The sequence below is a fragment of the Canis aureus genome, chromosome 21 (genome assembly GCF_053574225.1).
Source record: "Canis aureus isolate CA01 chromosome 21, VMU_Caureus_v.1.0, whole genome shotgun sequence".
NCBI lineage: Eukaryota > Metazoa > Chordata > Mammalia > Carnivora > Canidae > Canis > Canis aureus.
Window position 1 is genome coordinate 14,100,042 of NC_135631.1, and position 21,204 is coordinate 14,121,245.

Below are 21,204 nucleotides of genomic sequence, written 5' to 3' on the forward strand. Positions count from 1 at the left end.
GTGACTCTTGATCTCAGGGTCATGAGTTCAAGCCCCACGATGGATGTAGAGCTCACTTAAAAGAAAACAATCATTTGTCTCTTTTTCAAGGACTGAACAAGAGGGTTAAGCCTGCCTTTGTCGCATTTACTTTTTGGTGGGAAATGGTTATCTAAAAATCTGACTGGATGCATGGTTAAATGTTATAAAGAAGATAAAACAGCCAGTCAAGGACAGAAATTGCTCACAGTGCTTCAATCTGCATGTGAGGGAAAGAGGGGGCAGGTGAACATGGAGAGGGTGAGCACCACAGCTATTCTACATGGGGAGGCTGAGAGGAACTCTGAGGAGGTGACATAGGCGCAGAGATTTCAATGACACGAGGGCTTAAGTATCTGGAAAAAAGGGAACAGCAGGTAGAAAGGTCTTGAAGGGAACAGAGTATATACCTGGCTTGCATGAGATAGTAAGTAGGCCACTCTTGCTATGACTGAGTGATCAGAAAAAAGAGTGATAGGAAAAGTAGTCAGGAGAGGTATCAAGGGCCAAATCTTAACCTAAGGCTAAACACAGTATTTTAAGTTAATTCTTCAAGATTTTGGCAAGACTATTATCAATAAAATTCCAGTGATGACTGGGCTAATAAAATGGTTTCATGATGGGATTTTAGCTTAAGTTAAGAACACTCACCAATTTCATTAAAATGTACATTTCTTTAATTTCTCCAGGTAAATTCATTTCTCTTATCTTGGAAGTTCAGGGACTGATTAAATTTTTACATTATTTTTCTCCCCAAATACCATAACAATTTCAGGTACATTTTTACACAGGGTGATGTAGAGGGACCAAACCACACAGTGATGTACCTTATCATAATACTGCATCTTGGGAGTGGACACAATCTCCCCATCCTCTGAGCGAATCAAGCGATCCAAGAATTCCTCTTTGCCCACTTCAGATGCTGCATGGCGGAAGCAATCCAGAGCCTGGAGGAATAAAAGAATATAAAATGACTTAAAATGGACTGTTCTAATTCTAGGTGCTTAAATTCGGGGCAAGGGGGTGTTCGGGTTCTAAAGGAAAGCCAAAAAAGAAAAATTAAGACTGTTAACTATAGGGACGCCTGGGTAGCTCAGTGGTTGAGCAGCTGCCTTCTGCTCAGGGTGTGATCTCAGGGTCCAGGATCGAGTCCCACATCGGGCTTCCTATGTGAAGCCTGCTTCTCCCTCTGCCTATGTCTCTGCCTCTCTCTCTCTGCATCTCTCTTGAATAAATAAATAAATCTTAAAAAAAAGAAAAAGACTGTTAATTGTATTTATAATTTCTGCCATTCTAAATTCTGGCACATTATTTAGAATTTTTCTTTAACTTATCTCACTTTTTAACTTAAATGCTATTTTTTTAAAAGATTTTATTTATTCATTAATGACAGACGGGGGGGGGGGGGGGGGCAGAGACACAGGCAGAGGGAGAAGCAGGCTCCATGCAGGGAGCCCGATGTGGGACTTGATCCTGGGTCTCCAGGATCAGGCCCTGGGCTGAAGGTGGCACTAAACTGCTGAGCCACCCAGGCTGCCCAACTTAAATGCTATTAAAAAGTAAACTTTAATAAGAAAAGTGATAGAAATATGGTAGCATAGGAACATGTTAACATTTGTAAAATTTGAGTAGTATCTGATTGTTTTAATAAGTCTTTAAACTTTTCTGCATGTTTGAAAATTTACATAAATAGGATGTCAGGGAACAAATCAGAATGGTAAACTTCCATAATGGGGGGGGAGGGAGAAAGCAGCCTAAAATTTAAATATATATATAATAAAAACAATGTAGTTGAGTAATAAATTTGATGTACAAAATCCATCCCTAAAAACACCTATATGGGGCAAAAGGGTTTTCATGTTTTCTTCTTCATGTTTTTCCATGTTCTAACTAATTTGCAAAGCACATGAAAGCTGAACAATCCCCATGTGGCTCTTGCTGGCACTAATCATCTTTATCCTTATCTAGAGGATTCTGCCTCCCATCTCCCCTAACTAGTTAGATGGAGACTGAGTGTTCTCTTTGCACTGAAGTTGGTTCATCATTTGAATGCAATTTACCTTCTGTCCCTCTCCTGTAACGAGGTAACACCGTCCCAGCATAAATTGACAGGAACCAACATTGACTTGACACCAGGGACGTAGCAGTTGAATATAATCCTTAAAGGCATAAAAGGTGCTTTGTGATTAGAGAATGAATATGAGATAACCATTCCCAAGTTCCTCACAGAGGGAAAGAGGATAGTGATCAATCAACACAAAAGGTGTTATTTACTAAAATTATCTGTAAATTAAAATCTCATCCTATTAATCTATTCTTGTATTAGGTTAGACACTTTAAAACAGCAAACAGGACTCCAGTAACACCAACACATGTAAACACACATACGCTTTTCCAACTTAGCAATTTTCCAGCTTTTGGTATTTACTGGTTTAATGACTAGATGACTCCAGTAAATGATTTACATGAAGACAATGTTACCTTTGTTTTAATATAAAGAGAACCTAACAGGATTAAAAAAGCAAAACGAGATACTCTAAAAATAGTTAGGAATGACATGTTAAGAGATAAGTAAAGAAAATGTTTCTGGAGTATGTTTTGCTGCAATCAAGTTTAAATTATTTATGGTTCTTATTATTAGACAACTAAGATGCAGGTAACATTCATAAACAAAAAATATCCAGAAATCACCTTCTTTAAAAGAATGATTAAACCTGAAATATTCAATAGTACTTACCTGCAATTGTACATACTGACAATTTCCCATCAAACATTCCAGAAAGAGACAACCGGGATTGCTAGGCCATCTAGTCACTGGATAAGGAGATTTTTTCTAATTTTTGGGCAAAATTTAAAAATATTTATACATATTGGACATCAAACTTCATGCAATGACTTAAGGTAGAGAAAAAAAGAAGGTACAGAAGATGGCAGAGTACATGTTCATTCCACATAACTATGTAACCTTAATATTAGACAAATACAGTTTAAAGGTTATATACTAGAAGCCTAGTCACATACCTAGCTCAGAACTCCATTAACTATGGGCTAAACCATATATTTTATCCCTGGGCGATCACTCCCAATTCTGATATACTGCTCGTACTGCTGGTGCCAGTGGATAGCACTGCTGGTGCTGGGTAGCACCTACCACAGTGTCGGACATATGGAGCCATTCAATAAATACTTGAACATATAATATTTTAAAGGGATCTAAGTATTAACATTTGTGTACCTATAAATCTGGCTAATTCCTGAGGAAATAAAACAAGATAAAATAAAAATTGGGATATCTGAAAGTAAGTATCATCTCGTTTGGGCAATAAACACCCAATCTCATTAAAAATCTTCATTATATAGGGAGAATAAGAGCCTTAGGCTGTTTAGATAGAAAAAATCTTTTAACTGGCTTTTATTTTTTAAAAACAATTTGAGAGAGAGAGAGAGAGAAAGAGAGATGCAGCATGCACACATGGTGGGAGGAACAGAGGGAGAGGGATGAGAGACTCCACAAGCAGATTTCCTGCTGAGTGTGGAACCCGATGCAGGGCTTGATCCCATGACCTGAGCCAAAGTCAAGAGTTAGCCACCTAGCCAACTGACTGAGCCACCCAGGAATCCCTAATTGGCTTTTAAATAAAAGGATACAAAAGCTGCAATAAATAATTGGTAGTTGCAGTAATCATCTCAGGCCAGTTCAACCCAGTTTGACTCAGAGGTGCCTTTGGTTGAGAGAAGAGATGAGATATGATATGTTTTCTCGCGACTTCTTGGAAGAATAATTCCACAATTGTTTGAGGGCTAGATACTTAAAAATAAAAAGTTATGACAATCATCAACTTGTGATAGAAGTGTCAATTTTCAATTAAGATAGTCTACCAATTCATTTTATGCTTGTAATAAAGAACATAATTTCAAAACATAAAATGCATTATGGGTGTAACAGCAATATAATAAAAGCAATTTGTAAAGTGTGAAGTACTTTACAAACACAATAAAAAGCCACTTAATCAACACTGTACTCATTTTTCTTTTCACTGATCTCATTATACCTAAGCTTCTTCCTTAGGGAGTATTTACACTAAATATGGTCTCAAGATTCCAAGTTTTGTTTTTTTTCTTTAAGATTTTTTATTTATTTATTCATGAGAGACACACAGAGAGAGAGAGAGAGAGAGAGACAGAAACAAAGGCAGAGGGAGAAGCAGGCTCCACTCAGGGAGCCCAATGTGGGACTCGATTCCGGGTCTCCAGGATCATACCCCCGGCTGCAGGTGGCGCTAAACCACTACGCCACAGGGGCTGCCCAGATTCCAAGTTTTATACCAAAATCATATAAAATTCTCCAGAATGGTTCTCAAGTATGAGAGATGACATCTTTTGAATATTTATTTAGATTATAAAAGCTATCACGAACTTAGTAAATTTTAAAAATAATTTTCTTGAATTAATCCCCAGAGCATCAACATGTAATGGAAAAGCAGCAATACATACATAAGGCAACACCCTTAGTTTATGCCTGATTTAGGCTTCACGGGGTTTCATGGACATCCTGTAATAGCCCTCAGACCACAGCTTGGTTATAAACCTCTCAAAATGAAAGCAGAGCCTACCTAATCTTTGTGAGGCAGAGGTGGCAAAGGACCACCTTAATGAATATGCAATAAAAGCCAAATTTTTTTTTTGAAGGTAGTTAAAAGCCAAATTTAAAATCAAATGTGTACATAGTCTAATCCTTACCAAATTTATTTGCCATTACAGCACCAGAATCAGTTAGTTCCAGTACTGACAAGTGTTGGAGATTGGACTCCCTGTGAGAAAAGAGAAAAAGACAGCAGTTCTTCTACACAAATATTACAAAGTTTCCCAACAACACTGTCCTTTTAATTAATGAGTTGCACATGAAAGCTCTACTGAAAGCACATTACCAAACAGGATAGTTTATCTTATTGAAAATGTAAAATAAAAGAAAATGTAATTCTTGCAAATAATGGATTTTCCTTTTTCTTTTGGTTATAAAGGAGCTCAGCCTACTTTTAATAACTAGTACATTTTTGTGTGTGGTCTAACTTGCCCTGTGATCTCATCTATTTTGCCTTCAACAGGATTTATCTTTACATCAAACACACACAAATATGTAATAATTATATACCTGAAATTCATGTAACATTGTGTCAACTATAGTTCGATAAAAAAAAAGGCATAAAAAATGAGTTTCTAAGAAAAGACAAATTTTAGAAATTATATTTTCCATTTCTACTTCAGAATAAACATTTTTTTCTTTTCAAAAAACCACATATACAACAATGTATACTTAGTATTTTGATTCTTATAAGCTGCCTTTGACCTTTGGAAAATGAAGCAGCTAAACGTTCTCTGAATATCATAAGCACATAACTGCATTATGTTTAAGATTTTTTTAAGACAATGAAAAAAATACTCAAGCTCACAATTTATTTTAAAAATAATCAGAATAATGAAACTCACAACGTGTCAACTGGAACATCAGTTGCCAGGCATTGACTTCCCCACTTAATGAGATAATAAGATAAGAGTAGAGGAGTTGTTCGGTGTAGTAGGTCTTGCTGGTCTTGAACTAGCTGACCAGCTCCCAAGATCACCTATACATGGGTAGGTAGGTAGGTGAGACCATACACAACAATTAGTGATGATAACTCTTAAGGTTCAGATAAAGGTAAAATAGATAGCAAACACAGTTACAAAGGGCATACAAAAAGCAACATATGTACATAAAGGCAACACACCTATTAAATTTTAGAGTAGCAAAAATATCTACCCAAACATTTAACAGTACAAAAATGCTGATGGTGAAAGAGAAAAAAACAAAGATGTTAACTTTCACCGAATCTCTGAACTTAGAATTCAAGAATAGGAACAGGGAAATCTAAGACCTTCCTCATGCTATTTTTAGATAAAAATAGTTGTGAACATAGAGGAAAATTTGGCATCATCATCAAAAGCCTTAAAAGTGGGCATAGCCTGTGACCAATCAATTCTAGTTCTAAGAGTTTATCTTAGAGATATAGTCAGAGGCGTACAGACATTTACAGGTATGAAAAAAAAAAACTAGCAACAAACAGGATGGCCACAAACAGGACTGGTTGAATAAAACTGTGCTAGGTAACTACATGTGAAAATACTGATAAGCTGTGTAAGGTACAATAAACTGGGGCGTCTGGGTGGATCTCAGAACCCTGGGATTGTGATCTAAGCTGACGGCAGATGCTTAACCAACTGAGCCACCCAGGTGCCCTTGTTATGTATGTCCTTTTTTTTTTTTTTTTTTAAGTTTTATTTATTTATTCATGAGAGACAGAGAGTGAGAGAGAGAGAGAGAGTGAGAGGCAGAGACACAGGCAGAGGGAGAAGCAGGCTCCACGCAGGGAGCCTGACGTGGGACTTGATCCCTGGTCTCCAGGATCACGCCCTGGGCCAAAGGCAGGGGCTAAACCACTGCGCCACCCAGGGATCCCCTGTTATGTATGTTCTTAATCTGCAATTTTAGGTATCTACTAAAGGTCAAACGTAATAGAGCAGTGAACAAAGACAAAAGACTTCTCACAGAGCTGACATTCTGCTCTGTGTTAAGTAGATTTTACAAGTTTCCCTCTAGCAGTACTTACGGCATCTCCCAGCCTCATTAACAGATGCTGTAAGATCAAAAGGTCTCGGCAGATGAGGAAGCGAGTACTGGCAATTTTACACACACCTCTGCACACAATACATGCTGCTGTGTTGCCACCATACAGCTGGGAAAGATTCATTCGAATATTCAAAGGCTGAGCTATAATTAAGAGTAAAAAAAAGGAAAAGAATGTAAAAGGAGTTAAATTATTTTCTCTAAATCAAAGAGACATGTTTGTTGTCATTCACCTGGATTGAACCCCTTTTCCATTTCCACTTCTGTCTCGTAATCCATTTCCCGCACAAGTAGTCCAATGGCCTGGATTGGGTTCTTGATCTCCTGCAGCTTACTGCAAATATCCTCCATCACATTTTCTCTAGAAGGATAATTAGAAAACTATTACTACTGAGATTATGTAACACAGACTCTATAAGTCTTGTACGCTAAACACTCTAAGGAACAGGAAGACCAGATACTTTTATTTCACATAGCAAATTTTTCCTCATTTTTTTTCAGAAATAACAGACAAAATGCATGTGAGAAAATACTTTTGTTTTAGAATTTATAGCTCAGTTAAGAGTTAATAGACTAATTTATTTATTTATTTTAAAAAGATTTTATTTATTTGAGAGAGAGCCCAAGCTGAAGGGAGAGATAGAAGGAGAAGTAGGCTCCCTACTTAGTGGGGAGCCTGATATGAGGCTCAATCCTAGGACCCCAGGACCATGATCCAAGCTGAAGGCAGATGCCTAAGCGAATGAGCCACCACGGTGCTCCTAGACCATAATTTGAGTCTGCTTCCAGATCTGAATTCATGTGTTAGATTTTTTTGTTTAAAAACGGAGACACCTATTTAGAACTCATTTTAACTTCAAATCAGTACTTTGCATAGACTTGAATGTACAGTAAAAACTTGATTCTGGCACTAAAATTTGCTAAATTTCTATTAGGAAATGCACTTTACCCTAAATTCTCCTTACACATCAATAGTGATCAAATCTTCCAGAATCTGTTCTGCAGCCTTTTCTGGAGACTGTAGGTTGTAACAACTCATTTCCATCACTGCTGCCATATCCATAGTTACTGACTCTCCAATCAGCCGAAGGCATTTTATAAGACACATGACATCTCGAGCAATATCCACATCTATTAAGAGAAAGTTAACGTTCATGACTCAAGTCAATGAAAAGCCACTGATTTAGTATATACTAAAATAAAATATTAATAATTAAATGCCAAGGATCTATCTGAGGTCTTGGAGATGCTTAGGCCTCTTCAGTTTTCCTTACTATATTTATATTGTGGTAAATTGACCAGGAAAGGTCATAGGGGCAATCAAAGTTTTTTTGCATCCACTTGAAACAAAGCATAGGATTTATGTAGGAAGGGGCTTAAATATGGACACAATAATTATTATTACCATCCGATATAGCTGCCTCATCCTCTGCCAAAAGGTTCTCATCAGGCAGGAGATACAAATGATCCACTAAGGAGGAAGGCACAAGGAAAGACAGGTACCCCTGGAAATACAAATCTTCCAATTACACTTTTTTCAATGAATGTTTACAGGTATAAAAAATTGAGACCTGAATCTTATTATGAGGTAACACCAGACATATCCAATATGAAAGACACTCTGTAAAACAGGTATAGTCTTCAAAAAAATGTCAATGTCATGAAAGACAAAGAAAGGCTGACAAAAGCACAAGATTCACCTAAATAAACATGACAACCAAATATATCCAAGATCTTAGATTGGATCCTAGATCAGAAGAAAAATTATAGGCACAAGTAATTGGACAATATCATATCAATATCGAATTACCTGATCTTTAAATTGTGCTGTGGTTATGTAAGAATACACTGTTCTTAAGATACGTGATAAAATACTTAAGGATAAAGGGGCATAATGTCTATGACTAACTCTCAAGTAGCTCAAGAAGAATAAATATGTATAGAAGGAAAGCATATGGAAGTTAATAAATGATGAATCTGGGTGAAGGGTATACAAGAGCTCTTTGCGCTACTCTTGTAATTCTTACAAGTTTGAAATCACTTCAGTACTTAATAAGGTACTTAATAAAACGCAAAAAAATTTTAAGTAATGTAGAAGACTACCTAAAGACAAATGAGCTATAATTCTAAAAGAAAAAAAAAAGTGCTACAAGCTAACTACAACATATGACAGATATTCTGAAAAATCTTCTGAACCATCTAAAGGAGTTCTACATGCTTTAGTGCCCTTACTTTTTTCAGCAGGCACACCATGTTTGTGTGTGGATTCAAATGTAGGGCAAGAGGATGAGAGAGGGCTTCTTGGTACTGAAGACAACAGGCATAGAACTTGCACCAGAATTCCTGTTGTAAATTTCGAAACTCCTCCTGGGAAAACTCATACTCTGTCACACTTCCTTGGAGCTGGCAAAGAAGAAAAAGGGCGGGGGGGAGGGAGATAGACACTCTTAATACCATTTGGGATCTTTCTTTCCTAAAACATAATCATCTAATATCATTTTACTCAGTTATAGCCAAATGAATATCCTTTATGCATTACACCCTATAGACTATACATCTCTCTAATTCTCAAAAGGTTTAAACATGTATACTTCCTACCAATAAGGTCCAGTGAACAATGTGAACAATTCCTCAGCACCAATCTACCCTAGATCAAGAAATTACCATTCTTTCTCTACCCAAACCTCACCTCGCTTTCAACAGCTAAAGTGACTTCTTTCTTCAGTTCACTCCAGGAAAGATCGGACTTCCTCTCAGTTCCTCGACAGAAAATCTAAAATTAAGAGACATTTTAGAGTATTATGTACTACCTAAAACTGAATGAAAAATATTTCAATTTAGAAGGCACTGAGGCATTCTCAATACAATAGAAACTGAATATAGCTGAAATACCCATTTCTTTTTTAAGATTTTATTTATTTATTCATGAGAGAGAGAGAGAGAGAGAGAGAGAGGCAGAGACATAGGCAGAGAGAGAAGCAGGCTCCATGCAGGGAGCCCAATGTGGGACTCGATCCTGGACCCTGGGATCAAGCCCTGAGTCAAAGGCAGATACCCAACTGCTGAGCCACCCAGGCGTCACAATACCCATCTATTTCTAATACTGTAAGTAATTTCTGTATGTAAAAAATCACAAGTTTGAAATCATTTTTCTTTCTTTTTTTTTCTTTCTTTTTTTTGAAGTCATTTCTGTAGACCAGAGTAAACCAGAGATATACATGAATCTGACAGAATAATAACAGGGTACAGTTGGATTAGAAAAAGAAAAAACCTAGAAAGACTATTGCTCAGCTAGAAGGCAGATATAAAATGATGCTCAATACACACAACCAAGACTGGCACAAAAGCAAGCTGGAATTGGTCTTGTGGCTGGTCACTCTATTAGAAGTGAGTACTAGAGGAGAGCATGTAATAAATGCCTTAGGGATTGATTATTTACTATTTCAGTGTGCAAGAGATAGCATAACACATAAATTTAATTGTCAGCAAATAAAAAGTCTGATGGAATGAAAAGAAAAAAACCTCTTAGGAGAGAGTGACCATGTCACTCTGAAGTTTTAGCAGAGGGAAAAGAGAAAACATCCAATAAGCATATATTTAAGAATGTGTGTAAAAGAAAAGTCAAGGGTCTAGAAGGGGTATCACTTGAGAGAAAGTTAAGGAACAGGGTGTATTTAATCTGGAGAGAGACAATATGGGAGGATTTCTAAAATATTTGACTAGTTGCTTTTGAGCAAAGAGACATGTTTTAGGAAGTCCCCACCAAAAGGATAAGGACTAAATTTGATCCAATACTGGGAAGAGCTTTTATTTTTTATTAAATATTTTATTTATTTATTCATGAGAGACACAAAGAGAGAGAGGCAGAGACATAGGCAGACGGAGAAGCAGGCTCCCTATTTGCAATCCGTGAAGTCAATGGCAATTTAAAGAAGCCAAAGTGACTTTAAAGAATCCTTTTGTAAAGCATTAAGTGTCTCTTAAGGCATGTGACTTTTGAAGATTAGATTTTCAGAGGTTTTTTGATTCTGAACTAAGTCAGACCTTCACTGTATTAACAAAAGGGCAAAAATAGAGTACCATCAAAACTAAGAAAACATCTGAAATTTCTTTCAAGTACTGAGATTATATGCAGTATAGTATGGTATCTTTTTTTTTTTTTTTTAAATTTTTTTTATTTATTTATGATAGTCACACAGAGAGAGAGAGAGAGAGAGAGAGAGAGGCAGAGACACAGGCAGAGGGAGAAGCAGGCTCCATGCACCGGGAGCCCGACGTGGGATTCGATCCCGGGTCTCCAGGATCGCACCCTGGGCCAAAGGCAGGCGCCAAACCGCTGCACCACCCAGGGATCCCCATCTTTTTATAATACTATAAGCACAAATTTCTTTTTTACCACTGGCATGCTTCACTAGTTATTGGGAAAGTACTTAGAGGTCTATCTCCCTGTTGGGAGTCTTTACTTAATGGAAACAAATTTTTTTTTACAATCACACTAATAAACACATGTATCTACAACTGCAAAAATAGGCTTGGTGTTTAGTGTATATAAAACAACAAAAGTTAATGGTAATCGTTTTTTTAAAGATTTTATCCATTTATTCATGAGAGACACAGAAAGAGAGAGAGGCAGAGACAGGCAGAGGGAGAAGCAGGCTCCATGCAGGGAGCCTGATGTGAGACTTGATCCTGGGACTCCAGGATCCCCCCTGGGTGGAAGGCAGGGGCTAAATCGCTGAGCCACCCAGGCGTCCCAACATTAATTATTAATTACACAATGATAATGACAAAATAAGAGGTAGTTTTAAATAAACATTAAATATTTTCTTGCTGACCTGTAAAGCTTTACATAAAGCTGCATTTATGAATCGTCCTGGTGTAAATAGATTCTGCAAATACATCTCCTGCAGAACAGTAAAACAAAAATTAATATTATTTAAAAAAAATTAACACCAAATAGATATAATTTAGAAAATTTTGAAGGAAGAATTCATCACAATAGCATCAACATTTGAGTTTCCATTATATGAACATGGCCTTTCTATATTTGAGCAATACCAAGTATTAGAGTAGTTCTATTCACACTGAGGAGACTGCAGTGCCTCTGAGTCAATTAGGCATGCTATAAGAAATCAGTGTGTTCTTCATGGAGTACTTCATAGAGTTCCACTGGGAAACAGCTTGTCAAATGCCAACCTTAAATGGGAAAGGCAAACCCAGTTTCTTGGTGATACACACAGGGAAGAGAACAATTAAACTAAACTGGCTTCTACACCATCCATAAAGTGTCTCACATATAAAAAAGAAACCAAGAATAGGCATTACATGTAAAAACAAACAAAAATTTGCAATAAGCTGTAGTTAGGGAAATGAAGTAGAAAGAAATAAAATGGTTAGTTGTATGTTGCCTAATTATTTTGCCCAAATTTTTAAATCAGATTTGCCAGGGAGTAGCAAACCTGACTGACCTTCATTCAAGTTTTTTTCTTTCTACTGAGGTTCTAGGGAATGACCTAGGGCCCCTCATCTTCAACCTCATTTTAACATGAAGACATCAACTGAAAGTTTTTGCTTCTACTTATCCTGAAGGCAGCTCTCTGAAAAACAGGGAGATTGGCCTGTTTTGCTCGCTATTGTATTACCTTTTAAAGTTCTTTTCTTTCTTTTTAAAAAAGATTTTATTTATTTATTAATGAGAGACACACAAAGAGAGGCAGACATAGGCAGACGGAGAAGCAGGTTCCCTGCGGGTAGCCACAGGCGGGACCCTGGGATCATGACCTGAGCTGAAGGCAGGTGTTCAATCGTTGAGCTACCCAGGCATCCCTAAAGTTATTTTCTTCATAGCATATATTGCTAACAGAATTTATCTGATTTCTAGTTTATATGCATATACCAACATGGTCAGTATAGTGGATACTTAGTGTTTATGTCTGCCCACGATCCACTTCCCTTCTTTTACTAACTAATCCCTAGCTTTCTCTGGGGAACCATTCCTCCTTGACCCATACTCAAACTGACTTTATCATCTCCACAGGAGCAAAAAGCAGATTGGACAGGTTTCTCATGCCAAGCCAGATTATTCTATTCCTTCGGCTCACTATGTCAGAAATCAGCATGGCTCAAGCCAGGTAAATGAGTCTATTTCAGGACCAGGGACAGAGGCTTTCTCTTTCCTCTGGGGTTGTTAAATTCCTGGAAGGCACATACTCAGGGAACCTTCCTGAGAATAAACCCATCAAGGAGGAAAGCAGAATAGAGACAAAGGAAAGATTAAGCTCTGAAAAGCATTGTTTCAGCCATGGCTGAAGCTAGGTAATTCTCAGCTTCTCAAATCAATAGGTTCCCCCCACTCCCTTTTCAAAGGTTTTATTTGACAGAGAGAGTGCAAGAGAGAGAGCATGAGCAGAGGGAGAGGAGGCTCCCCACTGAGCAGTGAGCCCGATCTCAGAACCCTGGGATCACGACCTGAGCCGAAGGCAAACGCTTAACTTGAGCCACCCAGGTGCCCCAATATATTTTCCTTTTAAGCCTAAGTCAGTTTGAGGTTTCTTTCACCTGCAGCTGAAAGAACTTGGACTAATACAACTGATTCTTCTCAAACTAATGATCAGAGTAAATCATACCCTTATATAAAACTTTAATGTTGCTTACTCTGGGGTCTTGATCATCTCTGAGAATGATCTCTTCCTCTGGCAGAGAGTGCATAAAAACCGAATTCCATTGACCTGCAGCATTACTACAGGGAAAAAAAAAGGCCATCAGTCTACATAAAATTAACTAAAAGCTTATGCTGTTGATTTTTTTTAAAAATATTTAATTATTTATTTGTTTGAAAGAGAGGGAGGACAAGTGGAGAGGAGAGGCAGAGGGAAAAGCAGACTCCCTGTGAGCAGGGAGCCCAATGTGGGGCTCAATCCTAGGAGCCTGAGATCATAACCTGAGCTGAAGGCAGATGCTTAACTGACTGAGCCACCCAGGCACCCCTGCTGTTGATCTTTCAAGTCTTAAAATAAATAAACAAACAAACAAACTTATTTTCAGCAGTTTGTCTTTACAGAAGTATCTTAGTTTAACAGGCATCCTCCTGAAATTAAAACACTAATCACAAATCTACAAATAATAGCTTACTTATAGTCTACATTTACTATATATTAGACACTATGCTAAATGTAGTTAAGGGTATTACTCATGTAAGCCTTATGGTAACTCCAAAGGATGTTTTAACCCCATTTTGCAGATGGTGAAAGTGAGGCTTAGGGCATCTCACAGCTACTCAGTTTCACAACCAGACTCAAACTCTCATCTGATACCAGAGTCTTTGCTTTTTACCACTTTGTTGAATGCTATGTATAAGGAGTACTCTCATATTTTCTGAGCTGTGGCTCAACTATTCCTATAGTTCTGTTCTAGAATACAGGATTAAGAGAGATCCCTAAGGTTTAATTAGTTTAGTTAAGGAGTTAAATTGTATTCCAGGGAATCCTACACAAATTATTTCAGGGGTATACCAATGTTTGATTCAAAATTATTTCTTTAATGTATTTTGTAACTACTAAAGCATTTTATACTATTATCCTGTACACTAAAAATATTAGAGACCTAATATACATAATATTAGTTATTATCAACACGTTAAGTTGTGTTACGGTTTGAAAAGCACTATACTTATACAATCAATTTCTCTTCTTATTAGAAAATTGAGAACCCAAAGGGGCTGCAATATCTTTTGGAAGTTGTGGCTGTCAGAAACATTGTGTTCAGAAGCAAAGAAAACTCCCAAATTACAAGTATTTCGGGTACATACCATTTCTCTCAAGAAATATGGTATTTTATCTCATTCCAACCCTAAGTACCCTTCATTTTGTTCTAAAACCAAAAAGTAAGAAATAACACAAAATACAAAAGGAAGAGTTTCAGAAAATAGATAACAACTGGCGAACCCAGGGCTGAATCCTTTCAATGCAAACACTTGACTTTGGTTACATAAAAATCTCTGCTGTTTTCTAAGTATCAAACTCCTTGGGGTGAGGCAGCATGACAGAAGTAAGTGATCCATACTGTTCATAGTTGATGTATTTCACAACTGTTTGGTTCTCAGCATCATGCCACATGGCCCAGATATCTGTAGAGGTGATGGCAAAGTCAATCAGTGTCTCCTACAGGGAAATGTGGGGAAAAAGAGGTTAAAATAAGAAAGATTAATAGCTTATAGTAACTTAAATTTTTATCAAGATGAGAAGTAAAAACATAAAAAAAAAGAGTACCATGGAATTTTGTTTGCATATATTGTTAAATATTCCATTTTAAGATTTCCATCCCTTTATAACATAGTTGCATCAGTCAGTATGTCTTTCCAGTATGTGCATGATATGCAAAGAATGATCCAACCTACCTGAGAAGTGAATAGGGAAGAAATGTGATCTAGACTATAGCGGTTGTTCTCAGTGCTCACCAGTTGGAAAATGCAGAACTGTTGAAACATAAGTTGATAATTTATTACTCGAAGTAATCAACATGCTACTTTCCTTTTTTTTCTTTTTTTTTTTTTTAAACTTTTATTTATTTATGATAGGCACACAGTGAGAGAGAGAGAGGTAGAGACACAGGCAGAGGGAGAAGCAGGCTCCATGTACTGGGAGCCTGACGTGGGATTCGATCCCGGATATCCAGGACCGCGCCCTGGGCCAAAGGCAGGCACCAAACCGCTGCACCACCCAGGGATCCCAACATGCTACTTTCCTAAGAGTTAGAAACATTCAGAAACCAATATTTTAAAAAAATGTGGTAAAATACCCAAAACATTTACCATCCTAACCATTTTTAACCTATAGTCCAGTAGTGTTAAATACATTCACATTATTGTGCAACCTCTCTCCAGACCTTTTCTCATCTTGTAAAATTGAAACTATACTAATAATTAAACAGCTGCACACTCCCCTCTCCCTCCAGCCCCCATCACCTACCATTCCACCTTCTGTCTCTATGAACTTGACTGCTCTAGGTACCTTAACAGTATTTTCTTTTTTGTGACTGGCTTACCTCACTTAGCATAACATCCTCAAGGTCTATCCATGTTGTAGCATGTATCAGAATTTCTTTTCTTTTTAAGGTTGAATAACATTCCATTTTATGTATAAATAATTTTTGTTTATTCCTTCATCTGTCAAGGAAGACTTGGGTTGTTTCTACCTTTTGGCTATTGTAAATAATGCTATAAATATGTCTTTGAGACTTTGCTTTGAATTCTTTGGGGTATAAACCCACAAGTGGAATTTGCTGGATCACAGGGTAATGCTATGATCAATTTTTTGAGGAACTGACACACTGTTTTCTACAGTGGTTGCAACATTTTGCATTCCCACCAGCAATGCACAAGGGTTTCGATTTCTCCATATCCTTGTCAACCCTGCTATTTTCTGGGTTTTTTTTGGATAGTAGCCATCCCAAGGGTGTAAGGTGGTATCTCATTATGGTCAGAAGCCTGTTTTTAAGTTTCTATTTTTACTAAAGTACCAGAGATAATTAATTAATTTGAGAGAGAGAGAGAGAGAGAGAGAGAGAGAGAGAGAGAGAGAGAAGGCACATAGGGAGAGAATCTTCAAGCAGACTTCCCATTGAGTACGGAGCCCAATGTGGGGATCAATCTCATGACCCATGAGATCATGACCTGAGTCAAAACGAAGAGTTGGCTGCTCAACCAACTGAGGCATTCAAGTGCCCTATACTAGGGACAATTTAAAATATATGTGAGGGCAGCCTGGGTGGCTCAGCGGTTTAGCGCCGCCTTCAGCCCAGGGTGTGATCCTGGAGTCCCAGGATCGAGTCCCATGTCGGGCTCCCTGCATGGAGCCTGCTTCTCCCTCTGCTTGTGTCTCTGCCTCTCTCTCTCTCTCTCTCTCTCTCTCTGTGTCTCTCATGAATGAATTAAAAAAAAAAATATGTATGTGAAATAGAAATCAGTATTAGTTAACCCTTACAAAAACAAAACTCTAAAATCAAGTACAGTATTTAATTCTACTACCAAAACAGAAATTTTCAATTTCAAAAATGATATTTGATAGATATTTTCTTTTGAGATTTATTTGACAGAGAGAGAGAGCATGCACAAGTAGGCAGGGTAGCAGGCAGAGTGGCAGGCAGAGGCAGAGGGCAAAGCAGGCTCCCTGTTGAGCAAGGAGCCCGTTGTGGGGCTTGATTCAAGGACCCTGTGCTCATGTCCCAAGCTTAAGGCAGACACTTAAACCAACTGAGCCATCCAGGTGCTCCTAAGGGATATTTTAAATATTTTTTTCTGGATGAAGAAAATTCACCATAAATTGATGAGTGACAATGGTTCTGTCTTTATAACACAAGCAACTGTCCATTAGAAAGTAGTAAAAGAAAAATATACAGTGAGAGTCCCTTTTGGGAAAAAAATAAGAATCCATAAAATATGAAAAACAAATGCAGTGTTTATATTCACCCTAGCCTAAAGCTGTATTTTACAAGTTGCAGGTCTCAACTCCTTAGTGGGATATAAATCAGTAGGTCTCAGCCAGTATTCAAAAAAAAAAAAGAAAAAAAAAAGAAAGAAAGAAAAAAAAAAGGGACACCTGGGTGGCTCAGTGGTTGAGTGTCTGCCTTAAGGCCCAGGGCATGATCCTGGAATATGGGTATCGAGTCCCACATCAGGCTCCCCGCATGGAGCCTGCTTCTCCCTCTGCGTAGGTCTCTGCCTCTCTCTTTTTCTCGGTCTCTCATGAATAAATAAATAAAATCTTTAGAAACAAACAAATAAAAAAAACAAAGTATCAGAGTTCATCAGTTCATTACTCCCAGTAAAGGTTAAGTATGTTTCATGAAAATATTTGTTACATGTCCATCATCACAATGTATACTCAGTAGCAAAGCAAGATATATCTTATTATAGATTCTAGCTGAAAAACAAGTTGGAAAAATGCTGGACTAGTGTAGAGCTTCTCAAACTGCCTGTGGTAAAGGATTAGTTTTTTTTTTTTTTTTTTGGATTAGTTTTTTTTGTTGTTGTTGTTGTTTTTAAATTTTCAACCTGTTGCAGATTGATACTTTTATAAAATAGAGAAACCTTGAATGTGGATGTCTGTAGCAAAGTAAAACCACTATAAATGTCTAAAAGTTTTCTCTCACTTCTGCAGTTATTTTACTGCAACCTGGTAACCAAGAATTTGTGGTCCAGGACCATTCCACAGATCACACACCATAGGTCTACAGAACTTCTGAGAGTTGTATTAGTGTCTTAGGTGGAATACAAGTGGCATGTCTATAATATCAATGAGAACAAGAAACTGGGAATGACCAAAGAAATACACTTACTAATGAATTAGAATCCAAAGAACCAAAAGAGAAACAAGAAACAAATGAAATTAATAGAAATGGATGTAAAATATTACAGATAAAAGAAAAACTTCAACTGTGCAGATTAGCAGGAAAAAACAGGCTGTAGAGCAGTTTTTATAAAGGGGAAAAAGAAGGACTACAAGCTTATCTGATTTTAGGCTTCACTGATAGAAACATAATGCTCAAAACAAAGGAAATAATAGCTCTGTTCAGGAGTGCCTGGGTGGCTCAGGTCATCATCTCAGGGTCACCCCCCCCCCCCCCCGACCCCCTGCCTAGGGCTCTGTACTCAGCGGGGAAACTGTTTGTCCCTCTTCATTCCCTCCCTTCTCTGCCGCTCATGTGTTCTCTCTTTCGCTCTCAAAGAAAGAAAATCTTAAAAAAAAAAAAAAAAAGCTCTGCTCAATTTGACAGTACTCCTACATTCAATTTTGAATCTTTTAGCCTGCTTCTGAAAATGTAGGCCACAGACTGCTGAAACAGGGAGGAGGCTGAAATCCTTTTCTTTTTAATTTTTTTCTGAAGTATTCTCTATATCCAATATGAGGCTCAAACTCACGACCCTGAGATCAAGAGTCACATGCTATACCAACTGAGCCAGCCAGCCCCTTGACCCCTTTCAAGGCTGAAAATCTTTTCATAATAATACCGCATTATTTGCCTTTTTCACTGTGTTGATATTTTTGCATTGATGATGCAAAAGCCCAAATACAGGGTAAAATTACTGGTGTTTTAACATGAATCAAGGCAATGGCACCAAACAGAATGCCCTTTCATGATAAAAACACTCAATGAACTAGGAGTAGAAAGAATTTTTTTTTTAATTTTTTATTTATTTATGATAGTCACAGAGAGAGAGAGAGAGAGAGAGAGAGAGAGGGGCAGAGACATAGGCAGAGGGAGAAGTAGGCTCCAGGCACCGGGAGCCTGACGTGGGATTCGATCCTGGGTCTCCAGGATCGCGCCCTGGGCCAAAGGCAGACACTAAACTGCTGCGCCACCCAGGGATCCCAAGAATTTCCTCAACATGATAGAGCATTTATGAAAAATGCACAGCTAACATCATCCTCGATGGTGAAACACCGAAAGCTTTCTCCCCTAGATCAGCAACAAGACAAAGATGTAAGCTCTCCCTACTTCTGTTCAATATTGTACTGGAAGATCTATCCAGGGCATTTAAAGGGGGGGGGGGGGGGAGGCATTCAGTTGATTCAATTGGAAAGAAAGTAATAAAATTTTATTTGCAGATGAGGTTATCTTGTATATGAGACATTCTGAGGGGGTGCCTGGGTGGCTCAGTCAGTTCAGTGTCTGCCTTTAAGTTGCTGGGATTGAACTCCGTATCAGGCTCCCTGCTCATGTTCTCTGTCCCTCTCTCTGCTCATGCGTGCTCTCCCTCTCTCAAATCAATCAATCAACCTTAAAAAAAAAAAAAGACATTCTGAAGATTCTACTGTATCAGTATCAGAACAGAAAAACTCAGCAAAGTTGCAAGATACACGATCAATATACCAATACCAACTGTTTTTCTATAAACTTGCATTGTGCAATGTAAAAATTGAAAAAAATTAGTAATTTTATTTCAATAATTGCATTTATACCAGTATTAAAAGGAATAAAATACCTAGGAATAAATTGATCAAAAGAACTGCAAAACTTACACTCTGAAAACTACAAAACATCATCCATGTTTACAGACCAAAAGGCTTAATAATACTAAGATGGCAATATTTTTCAGTATCATCTATAGAACCAACATAATCTCTATGAGAATCTGTCAAATAATAAGAAATATATATATATATTTCCCTGGCTCCTGACACTGAACTAAAACGCTTGTAATTTCCTGAGTGATAGAATGATAGGAACATCTTATACAGAACTCCTAAATCCCTTGGAATTTCCTGGATGATAAAAGACTTTTTTTTTTAAATTAAATAATGCCTCCATAAAAACCCCTAAAGTATGGTATGGGGAGAGCTTCCAGATTGATGAACACACCCATGTGCCAAGAAGGTGGCACACCACAACATGACAGGGACAGAGGCCTCTGAACTCAGGACACTTTTGGACCTCACCTATATACTTCTTCATCTATTTGTTCATCTATATCCTTTATCACATGGTAAGTTGGCAAATGTAAGTTAGTATTTTCCTGAGTTCCATGGGCTACTCTAGGAAATTGAGACCAAAGACAGGTCATGGGATGAATCAAGAGCCCAAGGAAGTAAAGGGACACCTGGGTAGTTCAGTCAGCTGAACATCCAACTCTTGGTTTTGGCTCAGGTCATCTCAGGGTTGTGAGACAGAGCCCTGCATTGGGCTCTGCACTCAGCAGAGAGTCTACTTGGGATTTTTTCACTCGCTCCTGCTCTGCAGCCCCCACCCCCCAGCCTCTCTCCCTTTCTCTCAAATCAATCAATCAATCAATCAATCTTAAAAACAAAAAGAGCCCAAGACAGTAAAAAGAGTATCCACATTTGGCTTAGAGTATAGATGCATGAGTAAGGTATAGGGTTCCACACATATGGAAGGCCTGGTATAGGGTGAAAACTCAAGCAGGATGAGGAGGGGGTCCACACAAAGTAGCAGTCTGTACCAGTGATCAGAGCCCAAGGGGAAAGAGGGGTGTCCACTGAATGGGGGTGGCAGAGTCTCAGCCCAAAGATAGTAAAGAAGGCATCCATATAGAGGGGCAACCTGTAGTTGGGCATCAGAGCCCAACAGGAGTGAAGGGGGCACCCAGATGGGCACCTCCAGCATAGTGAGCCTACCTCACTGGAATATTATTAGGATTAAATGGATAATATGTGTAAATGGATAATATGTGAGTCTAGAGTAAGCACAGTCCTAAGTATTTGCTATTAATGTACATAAGGGGCCTGGCATCATGCCAAACTATCCAACAAATGGTTGTTTATTATATAATTATACCATTTTATTACACCCTAAATACCTCATCTACACACAACTTGTGTTTGGAAGATGAACAAAATTATTTCTAAAAATTAATTTCCGGGACACCTGGGTAGCTCAGAGGTTGAGCATCTGCCTTTGGCTCAGGGTGTGATCCCCATCCCGGGATCAAGTCCCACATCGGGCTCCCTGCGAGAAGCCTGCTTCTCCCTCTGTCTGTGTCTCTGCCTCTCTCTCTCTGTATCTCTCAT

At 38.0% G+C, this 21,204-nt stretch overlaps 1 protein-coding gene across 1 annotated transcript in view; it reads right to left on the bottom strand.

The window, feature by feature from the left end:
- Nucleotides 1–21,204, bottom strand: part of NUP160 (nucleoporin 160) — a 47,568-nt gene that overhangs the window by 16,397 nt on the left and 9,967 nt on the right. Inside the window, exons 8-23 of the mRNA XM_077863276.1 lie at nucleotides 15,075–15,152; nucleotides 14,741–14,838; nucleotides 13,334–13,418; nucleotides 11,515–11,583; nucleotides 9,369–9,452; nucleotides 8,912–9,082; nucleotides 8,085–8,184; nucleotides 7,645–7,810; nucleotides 6,913–7,040; nucleotides 6,663–6,823; nucleotides 5,506–5,639; nucleotides 4,759–4,829; nucleotides 3,667–3,826; nucleotides 2,756–2,825; nucleotides 2,079–2,177; nucleotides 846–965 (exon numbers count right to left, since the gene is read on the bottom strand). Coding sequence (XP_077719402.1) covers nucleotides 846–965; nucleotides 2,079–2,177; nucleotides 2,756–2,825; nucleotides 3,667–3,826; nucleotides 4,759–4,829; nucleotides 5,506–5,639; nucleotides 6,663–6,823; nucleotides 6,913–7,040; nucleotides 7,645–7,810; nucleotides 8,085–8,184; nucleotides 8,912–9,082; nucleotides 9,369–9,452; nucleotides 11,515–11,583; nucleotides 13,334–13,418; nucleotides 14,741–14,838; nucleotides 15,075–15,152 — 1,794 coding nt within the window. The remainder of the gene's footprint in view (nucleotides 1–845; nucleotides 966–2,078; nucleotides 2,178–2,755; nucleotides 2,826–3,666; nucleotides 3,827–4,758; nucleotides 4,830–5,505; nucleotides 5,640–6,662; nucleotides 6,824–6,912; nucleotides 7,041–7,644; nucleotides 7,811–8,084; nucleotides 8,185–8,911; nucleotides 9,083–9,368; nucleotides 9,453–11,514; nucleotides 11,584–13,333; nucleotides 13,419–14,740; nucleotides 14,839–15,074; nucleotides 15,153–21,204) is intronic.